This window comes from Erinaceus europaeus, chromosome 16 (genome assembly GCF_950295315.1).
Source record: "Erinaceus europaeus chromosome 16, mEriEur2.1, whole genome shotgun sequence".
NCBI classification, from domain to species: domain Eukaryota; kingdom Metazoa; phylum Chordata; class Mammalia; order Eulipotyphla; family Erinaceidae; genus Erinaceus; species Erinaceus europaeus.
In genome coordinates, this window is record NC_080177.1 from 2,357,223 (window position 1) to 2,370,648 (window position 13,426).

The 13,426-nt window shown below is 49.3% G+C and overlaps 1 protein-coding gene across 6 annotated transcripts in view; it reads right to left on the reverse strand.

Annotated features, from left to right (window-relative positions):
* The window catches only part of MAP2K5 (mitogen-activated protein kinase kinase 5), a 271,177-nt gene that overhangs the window by 131,526 nt on the left and 126,225 nt on the right, over nucleotides 1–13,426 (reverse strand). For all 6 annotated transcript variants that reach the window (XM_060175660.1, XM_060175659.1, XM_060175661.1 and 3 more), the window contains one exon: nucleotides 7,562–7,610. In XM_060175660.1, coding sequence (XP_060031643.1) covers nucleotides 7,562–7,610 — 49 coding nt within the window. The remainder of the gene's footprint in view (nucleotides 1–7,561; nucleotides 7,611–13,426) is intronic.

The window sequence follows — 13,426 nt, forward strand, 5'->3', positions numbered from 1 at the left end:
CCCCACACTTAGGGTCCTGCACTCCTGTGGGACCCACCTCCCGGCTGTAGGGAATGTCTCTACTGATGCACCGCTTACTGTCCCAGGTTTGAGCAGCCTTGATTTTCTTATTCCTTTACAACCCACAGGCAGACTCTCAGACACCAAGTCACAGACACTGCCATATCACCATCCTGACTTCCCTGGGCAGACGCCCTCACCCGTGTGTCCTGGAGCCTCCCCTCCCCAGAGCCCTGCCCCACTAGGGACAGACAGACACAGGCTGGGGGTGTGGGTCCACCTGCCAATACCCACGTCCAGCGGAGAAGCAATGACAGAAGCCAGAACTCCCACTTTCTGCACCCCACAAAGAATTTGGGTCCATCCTCCCAGAGGGGGAGAAATGTTACGGGAAGATGACCAGAGGACTCTGAACCCTAATTCCATCTTGACCTGGAGTGAGAAGAAGGGGGAAAAAAGGACATTCAGAAGTAGTAACAGGGGAGTCGGGTGGTAGTGCAGCAGGTTAAGTGCATGTGGCGCAAAGCGCAAGGACCAGGTTCTAGGCCCCGGCTCCCCACCTACAGGGGAGTCACTTCACAAGCGGTGAAGCAGGTCTGCAGGTGTCTGTCTTTCTCTCCCCCTCTGTCTTCCCCGCCTCTCTCCATTTCTCTCTGTCCTGTCTAACAACTATGACATCATCAACAACAATAACTACAACAACAATTAGAAAAACAAGGGCAACAAAAGGGAAAACAAAAAAAAATTAAAAAAAAAAGAAGTAGTAACAGGTGTAGGTGTGACTCAGAAAGAAAGAGAAGGCAGAGCCACAGAAAAAATGGGCAGATAGATATAAACATAGTCACAGAAATAAAGCAGCACAAATCTGCAACTTGGGGAGAACCACTGCAATTTCCAGTGGAGGGAACAGTGTGGAATTATGCACATCTGGTTGAGTACAAATGTGCAAGGACACAGGTTCAAGCCCCCGGTCCCCACCTGCAGGAGGGAAGCTTCGCAAGCAGTGAAGCGGGCCTGCCGGTGTCTCTTTTTCTCTCTCCCTTTCTATCTCCCTTTGCCTTCTCAACTTCCCTGTGTCCTACCGAATCAAATCAAAATAAGTCAATATAAGAAAACCAAAGCCCACAGTACATCCTGTGCCTCTGTGCTGCGGCTGTGGACGAGAAAGGCACACTTCTCCTATCTTTGTGCCCAGCCGGGGGCTCGAACCAGGATCCTTACTCTGTTTTGCACCACCTACACTTAACCCGCTGTGCTACCGCCCGACTTCCCTTTCTTCTTTTTAAACACAAAACCCAGTACTCCCAGGCTGACTTTTTCACTTTTCCTTCTATTTTAATTGTCTTGTGCAGGCCTCCTAGACCCGTTTCTTTTCTTTCTTTCTTTTTTTTCTTTCTTTTTTTTTTTACTTAGGGAGAGAGAGAGAAGACAGACCCCACTGTGTCACTCCACCGGCTGGAGAGCTCCCCTCAGTGGTGTCCACAGTGCTCCCATGAGGTGCTGGGATTTGAACCTGAGGTTGTGAGTATGGCGAGACGCCGCCTCCTAGGGAGGACGTGACACAAGCCAGATATACACACACAGTGCCCCAGAGTCCTGGCTCTCTGTCCATTCTTTCTATAAACGCCCCCGTGTGAGTTCCATTACCCCAGCCCGACTGCTAATTTCACTGCCTTGATCGGGGTTCTGTTCTCATTACCCTCCCGTCTCTGCGTTTTCATCCTTGAGGAGAGAGGGAGCAGTGCGGGCAGCTCCTGGTGGGGCATCCTCACACCCTCCCCCCACGTGGCCTAGGGGTTAACCTGGCTTTTCTGTTGGATGTGGAGCCCTGGCTGCCTCATACCCGGCGGGCTGTCACCTCATCAGAGCCACCAGCCGTTCTGAAGTCCAACTACGATGCCTTGCTGCTGTGGGCGCAGGCCGCGGGGACGCCTCACTGTTCATTTTCTTTGTTTTCACCCGGTCTGAGAGTGTCAGGCTGGTGGGGCTCCCCTGGGCCTTGTGTTCACCTCCTGACCGGGCCCCCGGACACTGGTGATTGGTAGGGCCTGTGTGCGACTGCTCCCCCGCCCCCCAGCCACGTCGATGCTTCTCGTCTTGAAAATATTTTCAGACAGTCACATCCTCATAGGCTGTCATATGCTCCTCCCGGAGGGAAGATTATCGGAAGTTTTCCTTACTCATGCAAAGCATGATAAGCTCTCCCTGACTTAATCTGGACCTGCTTATGCTTATCCTTTCCTTTCCTTTCCTTTCCTTTCCTTTCCTTTCCTTTCCTTTCCTTTCCTTTCCTTTCCTTTCCTTTCCTTCTCTCCTTCTTTCTGCCACCAAGGTTATCTCTGGGGCTCAGTGCCAGCACAAAGAACCCACCACTCCTGGTGGCCATTTATCCTTTTTTTAAAAATTATTTTTCTTTTTTTTTTATTTGATAAGATAAAGAGAAGTTGAGAGGTGAGGGGAGACCCAGAGGGAGAGGGACAGAGAGATACCTGCAAGCCTGTTCTACCGCTCATAAAGCTTCTCCCTTGAAGGTGGGCAGTCGGGGCTTGAACCTGGGTCCTCGTGCATGTAAAACCCGGTGAACCACTGCCTGTCCCCTTGCTTATTACTATTAGGAGAAGGAGGAGGAGGAGGAGACCACAGCACGGAATCTCCCTTCAAGGCAGTGAGGGCTTGAAGTTGGGTCGTGCAGGTGAGCTGTTTTGTGGGCCCTGCACAGGCTTATAAAGCGGGTAAAGTGACCGATGAAGAGATGCTGTGTGACGGGCCAAGGCCCGCACAGCTCATAGCTGACTGTTTCTGAAGGAGTTTTGTGTGTACCGCCTCGGCCAGACAGGAAAATGCATACAGCAATGATGGTGAAGCCCCGTGAAAAACAGTACTTAGTAGCCCCCTAGGAGAGACCTTGCTGGACTCCAGTGGCCAAAGTCCTCTGGGCCGACACGCTGGGCAGCCACTGAGCTAGCTGGTCCTGGGTGAGTCTGGGGCCTTGTCACTGCAGACTGCTCGGAAGCCCCTGCTGTCCTGACTGGGAAAGCCCTGTGGGACAGGCTCTGGTGTGGAAGCCAGGAATCACATTTAAATTGCTAATAAAACCGCGTTTGATAAATCTCACAATATCCATATCCTATTATCTCTTTTTTATTTTTTAATATTTCTTTTTTAAATGTTTTTACTGTCTTTATTTATTGGATAGAGACAGCCAGAAATCAAGAGGAAGGGAGAGACAGGGAGAAGACAGACACCTGCAGCCCTGCTTCACTACCCTCGAAGCTTCCTCCCTGCAGGTGGGGACCAGGGGGTTTGAACCTGGCTCCTTGAGCACTGTAACATGTGCGTTCAACCAGGTGCGCCACTACCTGGCCCCCTGAGGAAGCTTTCTCAGTGGGAGGAATAATGACCAGGGACGTGGCTCTGCAGCGAGAGCACAGGACTTGTGTTCTCTACCTCTCTCTCTCTCTCTCTCCCTCTCTCCCTCTCCCTCTCTCATAAAATCAACTGGTCGTGTTTTCAAACAGGACAGATGTGATTAGTAGGGAACTGAGTACATCTCTACTCTGGACTCTTATTTGCACCTCATGTTCGTAGCTCGACTGGCAGAGCACTGGACTTACAAGGCGGAGCTTCCAGCTTCCAGTTTCCATTCCCAGGGTGGCACAGACTGGGGTGAGAAGTGTTCTGGCTTCTCTCTCTGTCTCATGTGGAACTTTCTCATATGGAACAAATAAAACAAATCTTCTAAAAAGAAGATTAGTTGGAATGAGCCAGATAAAAACAATTAAATTTTTTTTTTAATTTAGTTATTTAGTTGGGAAAAGAAGCTTCAGTTAGTTTAGAAACACAACCTCTTGTGCGCCAGGCGGTGGTGTACCTGATTAAGTGTTGGGCAGTAAGCCAGCTTCCCCCTGCTTATCCCTGCGGTCTACTTACATAACCAGTTACCTAGGAACCGCCCTGCCTACAGGGCATTGGTTTAATCCCCACTGGTTCACGATATCTTTTTGCTCCGCCCCCTCTCATAGTCCCTGATTTCCACCAGTCTCTTTTCGCTCCACCCTCTTACGTCACATCCTGTCTCCACCCTACTTGGCGAGTATAAATACAGCTGCTCTTCTGTTTCAACACACTTGGGATTGCCTTCCAGCTCCGAGAGTTCCCCAGTCTCTCTCCTGCGATGCTAGCCCTGCACGAGTTCCTGACCCCTCTCCCATACAGCAGCCTAGGTTGGCTCCAGTAGAGTTCTCTCCAACCCAGAGAGCACTTGCTCGGGAAGAAGCACCCTCAGGCTACCCCGGCAGTTAAGCACTCACATTACAGTGCACAAGGACCAGGATACAAGCCCCTGGCCCCCACCTGCAGGGGGAAAGCTTCACGAGTGGTGAAGCAGGGCTGAAGGTGTCTCTCTGTCTCTCTCCCTCTCTACTACCCCCTCCTCTCTCAAATTCTGTCTCTATACAGTAAGAAATAAAAAGATTTAAAAAAAAAAGAAAAAAGAAACACAATCTAAAAGAAAGAATAGGTGAATTCCATTCAGGAAGAAACAGACCAAAAGAATTGCATTTCTAATCTATTGTTTTGTCTTTTTAAGGCTGTTTTATTTTTTATTATTTATTACTGGACAGAGACAGAGAGAAATCAAGAGGTGACAAGGAGGCAGAGGGAGAGAGACAGAGAGACACCTACAGCCCTGCTTCACAGCTCATGAAGCTTTCCCCCTGCAGGTGGGGACCAGGGGCTTGAACCTGGGTCCCTGAGTACTCTAATGTGTGCGCTCAACCAGGTGCTCTACCGCCCAGACCTCACTGCTTTGCTTTTTAAATTATTCAGTACTGTCACTCAAGTCACCCTTACTGTATGGGACTATTTAGAGACCATGTTGGAAATAAATTAAGTCTTTGGTTTCTTCAGTCTGTTGATAAACTCTGCAGAATGCTGAGAGACTTTCGTGTAACCAGAGTGTTTTTTTTCCCCCCCTAAGGACAAGTTTCAGAGCCTCTTTCCAATCAAATAAAGTCAAACTCGTGTTCGTATGCACAAGACCCTGACTCTGAGAGCAGCAACTACCGGAGAGGGAAGTGAAGGGACCCGCTCAGTGAGCCCAGGCAGGAGGAGGAGGACTCCTGGACGGCCTCACTCTTCTAGGAGGGGCTTCAGCACCTCTCCATGTGTCCTGGGGCCTCCTCTCCCCAGAGTCCTGCCCCACCAGGGACAGACAAACACAGGCTGGGGTGTGGCGCCACCTGCCAACATCCATGTCCAGAAGAGAAGCAATTACAGAAGCTGGAACGCCCACCTTCTGCTCCCAATAAAGAATTTGGGTCCATATTCCAGGGGGTGGGGAGGGGATGTTAGGGGAAATAGACCAGGACTCTGAACTTCAATTCCATCAGGACCCGGAAAGAAAATAGAAAATAAATAAATAAATAAATAAATAAATAAATAAATACAAAGGGAAGGACACACTCAGAAGTAGTAGGTGTGACTTAGAAAGGAAGAAAAGGCGGGGCCAGAGCAAATGGGTCTATAAGTCTAGATAGTTATAGAAATAATAGTCAACACATCTCTGTAATCTTGGGAGAACCACTGCAGTTCCCAGTGGGGGAGAATGGAGACACAGAGCTCTTGGTGGTGGGAATGGTGTGGAGTTGTCCCTGTTCTCTCATAATTTTGTAAATCAGTATTAAATCACTTGGAAAGTGTGTGTGGTTGTGTGTGTGTGTGTGTCTTTAGAGAGAGAGAGAGAGAGAGAAGGGGGGATTAGGAATCAAAGCCATGAGACAGACGGGAAGACACATGTGAGCTGGTGTCTGCAAATCTGGGGTCCTGTGGTAGGGAGGGGTTGTGAGGGGCAGGGGCCCAGCAACCTGAGGTGGAAGTAAGGGGGACAGCACTTTGGTGGCAGGGAGGCTGAGCTGGTACATATTTTGGGGGAAATGTGACACTGAACCCCGTCTTATATAACAGCATTTCCTCAGGACAAGTCCAAGGAGAACCAGAAAGGGAGGGTCAGCTCTCAGAGCTGCCGAGACCAAGGCAAAGGGGTGAGAGACTTGGGCCAGGCGTCTGTGTTCCCGCTCCGTCAGGTCCCCCTCCCGAGTCCCGCCGGCTTTGATTTGACAAATTTGACAAGGCGGCCACCTCGGCCATCAGCGCAGGAATGAGCCACGCCCTTCTCCGATAGACGGCCGCGCTGTGCGTGTGCGTGTGCGACAGAAGCGTGGAGACAAGTGCATTACCTATTTAATTGCCTTAGCCGGACTTAAAAGCTCAGATCTTTAATTGCCTGATTGAACTGATCTAAAAAGCTACAATTTTTTAATCAAGGAGAAAATGAAATAGCTTTTTGGTAAATAAAAAGGCATCTTTAATCTTACTTTTATGGAATTGGAGCTATAAAGTATGGACAGAAACCACTAGCTTATCAACTCCACAGCCACACACACCATCTCTAGTAAGAGTCTCATTACTCGGGACGCCTGAGACGGGAGTGGGGGAGAGTCTGGCTCCTGCTTTTCTTGTTATTATCTTTTATTCATTTGATAGAGACAGCTAGGTATTGAGGGGGAGCGGGGAGACAGAGGGAGACAGAGAGACGCCTGCAGCCCTGCTTCACCACTCGTGAAGCTTCCTCTGCAGGTGGGGACTGGCACTGAGCCCGGGTCCTTGCGCACTGTAGCATGTTTGACGGTCTGCTTCTCGCCTGCTAATCTGTTTGTAATGAATCCAGACACGTTGGGAATCTTTGCAAGAATCGAAGGGGGAGGTGCCTTCGGCAACTCTCTCTGGAGGGCACTGACAGTCAGCCTGGACACTGATTTCTGGTGCTTTTCCCTGGTGAAAAACTCTTCAAAACCGCAGGACATGTGGACTCTAGACATCTGACGCACATGGGAGGGTGCATGCATGTTACAGTGCACAAGGACCCGGGTTCAAGCCCCCAGTCCACACCCGGAGGGGGAAAGTTTCACAGGTAGTCAAACAAGTCTGCAGGTGTCTTTTTCCCTCTCTATCTCCCCCCTCCCTCTCACTACCTGGCTATCTCTCTCAAATAAATAATTTGAGAAATAATTTTAAAAGTAAATTAAAAAAAAAAAGCAAGCAACCTGTCTCTAAGACTTGTGGCTCTGTTTGGGAGGCGGGAGGGTGGGGACACAGAGCCTGGTGGTGGGTGTGGGGTGCAAACTGTACGCTGTCACCTTACACTCGTTTTTCTCATAAGGGAGGGATGAAATGATGGAAGAAGAGGTTTGCAAGGACCAGGTTTAAGATACGGGGGAAATCAATCTTGCCGTTTTCAGCAGTTACGACATACTTTGGCTTTACAGGTTTGGTAAGCCCAATGTAAGACGCCGCCGACATGTGACGGCAAATTCACACTCCCGATCTCAACAGCTGGAGGAGAAAAGAAGGACGAGCCGGCACTGGAGCAGCGTCTCTGCGTCGCCACCCGGCGTGTCAGCGGGCCGGGGTGTGAGGCCACTCAGCGCCTCAGCGACCCTCAGCCCCCGGGCGGCCCTCCACGGCCCCAGATTCTGTGGCGGCGAGGAAGCCCAGTACGTACCTCTGTGTAGGATCTTCAGGCTCCACAGGTAGGTCAGGCCTTTGACAACCTGCATGTGAGGAAGAGAGACAGCACCGTGAAGGCTGCACAGGAGACAGGTCACAGAGAAACATGCCTGTGATTCTCTGGGGGAAATCTGATGGCCAACAGCACTGACTGGCCACCTCCCTTTCTCTTTGCTGCTTTTTCCTGAGAGAGAGAGAGAGACAGAGAGAGGGAGGGGGGAAGAGAACGAGAGAGCACAAGTGCACATGACAAAGCAACACACTATGCAAGTCAGCCACGCCTGTATCAGCAGCCCAGCACCTCCCATTTCTGTTTTTAATTAATTAATTTTGATTTTACCAGAGCCCTGCTCAGCTCTGGCTGATGGTAGTATGGGGGGGGGGGGTTTGAACCTGGGACCTCAGAGCCTTAGGCATTAGAGTCTATTGACATAACCATTATGCTATCTCCCCATTATTATTAATGGTATTCATTTTTTTTTTCAATTACTTATTATTGGTCAGGGACAGAGAGAAACTGAGAGGGGAGAGGGACACAGACAGGGAGAGAGACAGAGAGACACCTGCAGCCCTGCTTCACCACTCGGGAAGCTTTCCCCCTGCAGGCGGGACCAAGGCTTGAACACTGGACCTTGTGCACTGTCGTGTGTGTGCTTAACTGGATATGCCACCACCTGGCCCCTAATTTTTTTTAACCTTATGTAATTTATTTGATTTAATAGGACAGAAGGAAATGGAGAGGGAGGGGAGACAGAGAAGGAGAGAGACACACACACACACACACACACACACACACAGATACCTGCAAGTCTGCCTCATGGCTTGTGAGGCTTTCTCTCTGCAGATGGGGATTGGAAGCTTGAACCTGAGTCCTTGTACATGATAGCATGTGCACTTAACCAGGTGTGACATGGCCTGGCCCCCTACCATCCATTATATGAGTTTGTATTTTTTTTTAAGTATCTTTATTTACTATTGGATAGAGACAGCCAGAAATTGGGAGAGAAGAGGGAGAGACACAGAGAGAGGGAGAGACACCCACAGCCCTGCTTCACCACTTGCAAAGCTCTCCCCCTGCAGGCTTGAACTCAGGTCCTTGAGCACTGTAAGACGTGCGCCAGCCAGGTGCACCGCCTCCCAGCCCCACACCTCCCGTTTCTGTGCCGGGCTTGGTGAGGACTGTACCAGAGGGTCCTGCAGAGGACGTGTGGCAGACTGAAGGAACAGGGGACACGCGAGTCAAAGACCTGGCAGCCACTCGCAGACGCATGGAGCAGGTGGGCCAGAGAGGACAGACAGGAGGAAGGGGGAGACTTTCGTTTCTCACTTGCTGTATGGGGGACTCTGCAGGGGGACTGTGCTTCAGGCCAGGGCTGGTGTAACCAGAGAGAGGCATGATGGGAAACACCAGCCGCTGAGTAAGGTGGGAGGGGGTGAGCGAGACCGCTTCTCCCAGCAGCTGGGACGAGGGACTCACGGAGTTGCTGGGGCTTGAGGGGCAGATTCAGAAGACGCGGGGAGAGAGAGCAAAGTGTTCAGGCCACGATGAAGGCACGAGATCAGAGTCCACGTGAGTAAGCATGCATATCTATGACACCATGTCCACGCGCTGGACCCGGTCAAGCACCCACAGCGCTCCACGCGAGGACCAGCGCGTGGACCCAGGTTTAAGCCCCCCAGCCAACCGCTCCACACCTGAGGCAGGGAGGCTTCACAACAGTGAAGCAGGGCTGCAGGCGTCTACCTCTCTCTCTGTCTCCCCTCCTCTCTCAATTTCTCTCTGTCCTGTCCAATAAAATGGGAAAAATGGCCCCCGGGAGCAGTGGCTCCATAGTGCAGACACCGAGCCCCAGCGATAACCCTGGAGGCAAAATATATATACATATATATATTAAAAAATATAAATAAAATTCAACAAGAAAAACAAAAGTACAGATCAGGCCAAAGAGGCTGATGGTTGGGTAAGATGCCTGCAGCTCCGTGCACAGGCCCCAGGTTCGAGCCCAGGCACCGCCTGGGAGTCGCTATGGCATTAGAGGAAGGTGGGGCACCTGTCCTCTCTGAGTGAAAAAGACAAAGAGGCTTGGCAGGCTGACGTGGCGTTGTGAGAGGCTGTGGCTGCACGTACACCCTACACACTGTGTCTACACACCTACACACACACACACGAGGTCAGTGTCAGGCAGGTCTCGCTTCAGCTCAGGAGGGGAATCAGAAACCCCTCAGCACTGGAGGGACAACTGGAGCGCGCCTCGTAGAATGTGTGCCTCAACACTGCCAGGTCCTGGGTTCAAGTCCCAGCACCATCTGGGAGCGCCCGGCACAGCACTGGGAGGGGCCTTCCTGCAAGGCGGAGTGGTGTCTTCATCTCTGCTGTTTGTTTGGTTTTACTGTCGTCAGCGTCCCGGGCAGCCGCCCCTCCCACCCACACATCTGCTTTTCTTCCTGTTTTTATTTGATAGGACAGATGGAAATCAAGAGGGGTGGGGAAGAGAGACAGGGAAAGAGGCAGAGACACCGAGCCCTGCTTCACCGCTCGCCAGGCTTCCCCCTGCAGGTGGGGAGTCGGGGCACGAACCCAGGTCCCCGCACATGGTAGCAGGTGCTCTCAACCCAGTGTGCCACCACCAGACCCCCGAGCACACCTCTCTGTGTGTCTGCGTCTCCTCTCCCTTGCTTCCTTCCTCCCTAACGTAAACAGAAGGGAGGAGGCTGACTTGGGGACCACCTGGCCGTGGCACACAGCAAACCCGAGGGTCTGAGTTCATCTCCTGGCTCAGCATCAAATCAAACAAACAAAAAACTTAAATACAGAGACACGGACACAATAACTAGATTCAGTATCAAACTGTGTTTTTCTTCTGGTTTATAAATGTTGATAATTTTAAACTAGGGAAGAATGTTTTTGAGTCAGATAATAGTATTGTTTCAACACCGACTTCCAGATTCTGATCAGCACACTGTGATCGCAAAGACCATCACCTTACTCATCAGAAACACACATCTGAAATAGGGGAGAGGTGCTGAAGTCTAACTCAATTGTTTTAGGAAAAAAATATGCAAACATAGATTAACCAAAACATGGTTAACTATTCACAGCAGGGAAATCTGGAGGAAGCAGCCAAGAAAATTCTCTGCATTACTCCTCCGACTCGTGTTCAAAATAATTTCAAAATTAAAATCCATTCCCCCCCCCCCACACACACAAGCAGGTGGTCCAGAGTGAGGGGGTGTCTGCAGTGCAGGCTGCCACAGGGACAGAGGGTCAATCCCCCGCACCACCATAAGCCAGAGGTGAGCAGTGCTCTGGGGAAAAAAATAAGCAACAAACAAACAAACAGACAAAAACCCCAAAGCCCAAAAACCCAACAACAAGAAAACCCAATGTTGACTTTTTAAGAACATAATGTTGATGGTGGGAATGGGACACTGTCCTGAGTGAATGAGGTGCTGGCTTAACTGTTGGCACCACCCATGCCAGGGATGCTCAGGTTTCTCTGTCTTGCCCATTAATAAATAAAGAATAAAATCATTAAAAAGAAAAAAACAGCATTTAAGAGTAAACTTGACCAGTGCTTTGGGTGAATGCTCCTTCTAGATGCCTGTCACTAGCAAATGGAGTGGACATCCATGGCCCAGCTCTAAGTCCTATAAGAGTTTGAAGCTGGAATTTGCCCCCTCCCACCCCCCCTTTTTTTTTGCTGGTGGCTTCATTTTGCAGGCTCACAGTAGCCTTGTGCTGCTGCCCCAACAGGAGGGAGGTGAGATTTCTGGAGCCCAGGGAAAGCAGGGCTCCACAGCAGGCAGCTGGCTCCTCTCAGCCAAGCGCTGGAGATAATGGAGTGTCTATGAATTCTTTTTCAATTGGCATCCTTGCCTTTTTCTTTCTTTCTTTCTTTCTTTTTTTTTTTTTGCCCTTTATTATCCATGTTATTAAACTTTAGAGCCAAGAACTGCCAAAAGCCACAAAGCAGTCCTTCCCCCTCCACACCCCCCACCCCAAGACTCAAAGAGGGAAAGGAAACATTCTTATTTTCATCTCTAATATGATTTCTGGCTCAGATCTCACACCCAAACCCATCTACGTCCACATGTAGATTAGAAGCTACTTAGCGACCAAAGCATCAGAAAGAAAAAGTTCCCATCACCGTGGGCAGTTCACACTCATAATTAGAAAGAAAAAAGGAAAGCTGTGAATTACAATGAACTGAGCCGAGTCCGTGTCTGTGTTGGATTAAAGGGCCCGGCTGTCAGCTTGATGTATAATGAACGTGAAAAGCAGCCACTTAATTAAATGGTACTTGGGACAATCACTTTGTTCTGCATTCAACCACTCGAGTTCCCAGAGTGCCTTTAGTTTAGCAATTGTTTACTACTGCACACACCCCATGACTTCTCTTTGGACACTGTTCAGCCTAGATTATCCCAAATTTGAAATCTGAAGCCCATGTTGCTTTAGTGTGTCTAGGGGTCAATTTATTATTGAAAAGGCAGAGGAAAACTGTTCTGGTCCCAAAGGAGGTGCATTCCTAGATGATCAACTGGAAGTCAAGACATGGAACTTCTGCCCAAGTTATATATACATACTTTTTAAGATAGAAACGGGGGGGGGGGCAAGAGAGAGAGAGAAAGAGAGAGAGGGGGGAGAAGAACACTGAGTCTCCTTCAGCGCAGTGGGGGCTGGGCTTGAACTAGGTGGCACACACAGTAAAGTAACAAGCACACTATGCAAGCGAGCTTTTTTGCCAAGCCCAAAGTAATTATTTTCTTCTACACAACTTTTCTGTTGACAACACACACTTAAAAAGTATTTTCCCCCACCTGCAGGGGAGTCACTTCACAGGCAGTGAAGCAGGTCTGCAGGTGTCTGTCTTTCTCTCCCCCTCTCTGTCTTCCCCTCCTCTATTTCTCTCTGTCCTATCCAACAATGACGACATCAATAACAATAATAACTACAACAATAAAAAGATAATAAGGGCAACAAAAGGGAATAAATAAAAAATATTTTAAATAAATTTTTAAAAATTTTCTGGGAGTTGGGCAGTAGCGCAGCGGGTTGAGCGCATGTGACGCGAAGTGCAAGGACCAGCGTAAGGATCCCCACCTGCAGGGGAGTCGCTTCACAGGCGGTGAAGCAGGTCTGCAAGTGTCTGTCTTTCTCGCCCCATCTTCCCCTCCTGTCTCCATTTCTCTCTGTCCTATCTAAAATGACAACATTAGTAACAACAACAACAGCAAAAAAAAAAAAAAAAAAAAAGGCAGCAAGAGGGAAAATAAATAAATAAATATAGGAAGAAAAAAAAGTACTTTCTATGCCCAGTCCAGCGGAGAAGCAATTACAGAAGCCAGAACTCTCACCTTTCGTACCCCATAAAGAATTCAGGTCTACACTCCCAGAGTGGGAGAAATGATAGGGGAAGATGCCCAGAGGGCTCTGAACTCCAACGCCATCAGGACCCAGAGAGAGAAGAGGAGAGAGGGAGGGCCATTTGGATGGAGTAGCAGGCGTAGGTGGGACTTAGAGAAGAAGAGAAGACGGGAGCATAGGGGAAAAAGGGGGGCAAATCTCTACAAATACAGACAGATGGTTGTAAAAATAATAGTCAACACGTATCTGGAACCTTAAGCAAACTAGTGTAGCTTTCAGTGGAAGGAACAGGAATTCAGAACTCTGATGCTGAGAACCATGTGGAGTTGTAGCCCTGTTACCTTGTAATTCTGTAAGTGAATACTGAGTCACTAATAAAATCTTTTAAAAAGTATTTTCTAAGCATATCACATGACTACCAAAAAAATCCAGATTTAAAAAAAATTTGTTTTTGAAGAACTGGGAGAATTTTTCTGGTGACGAACACCAGCA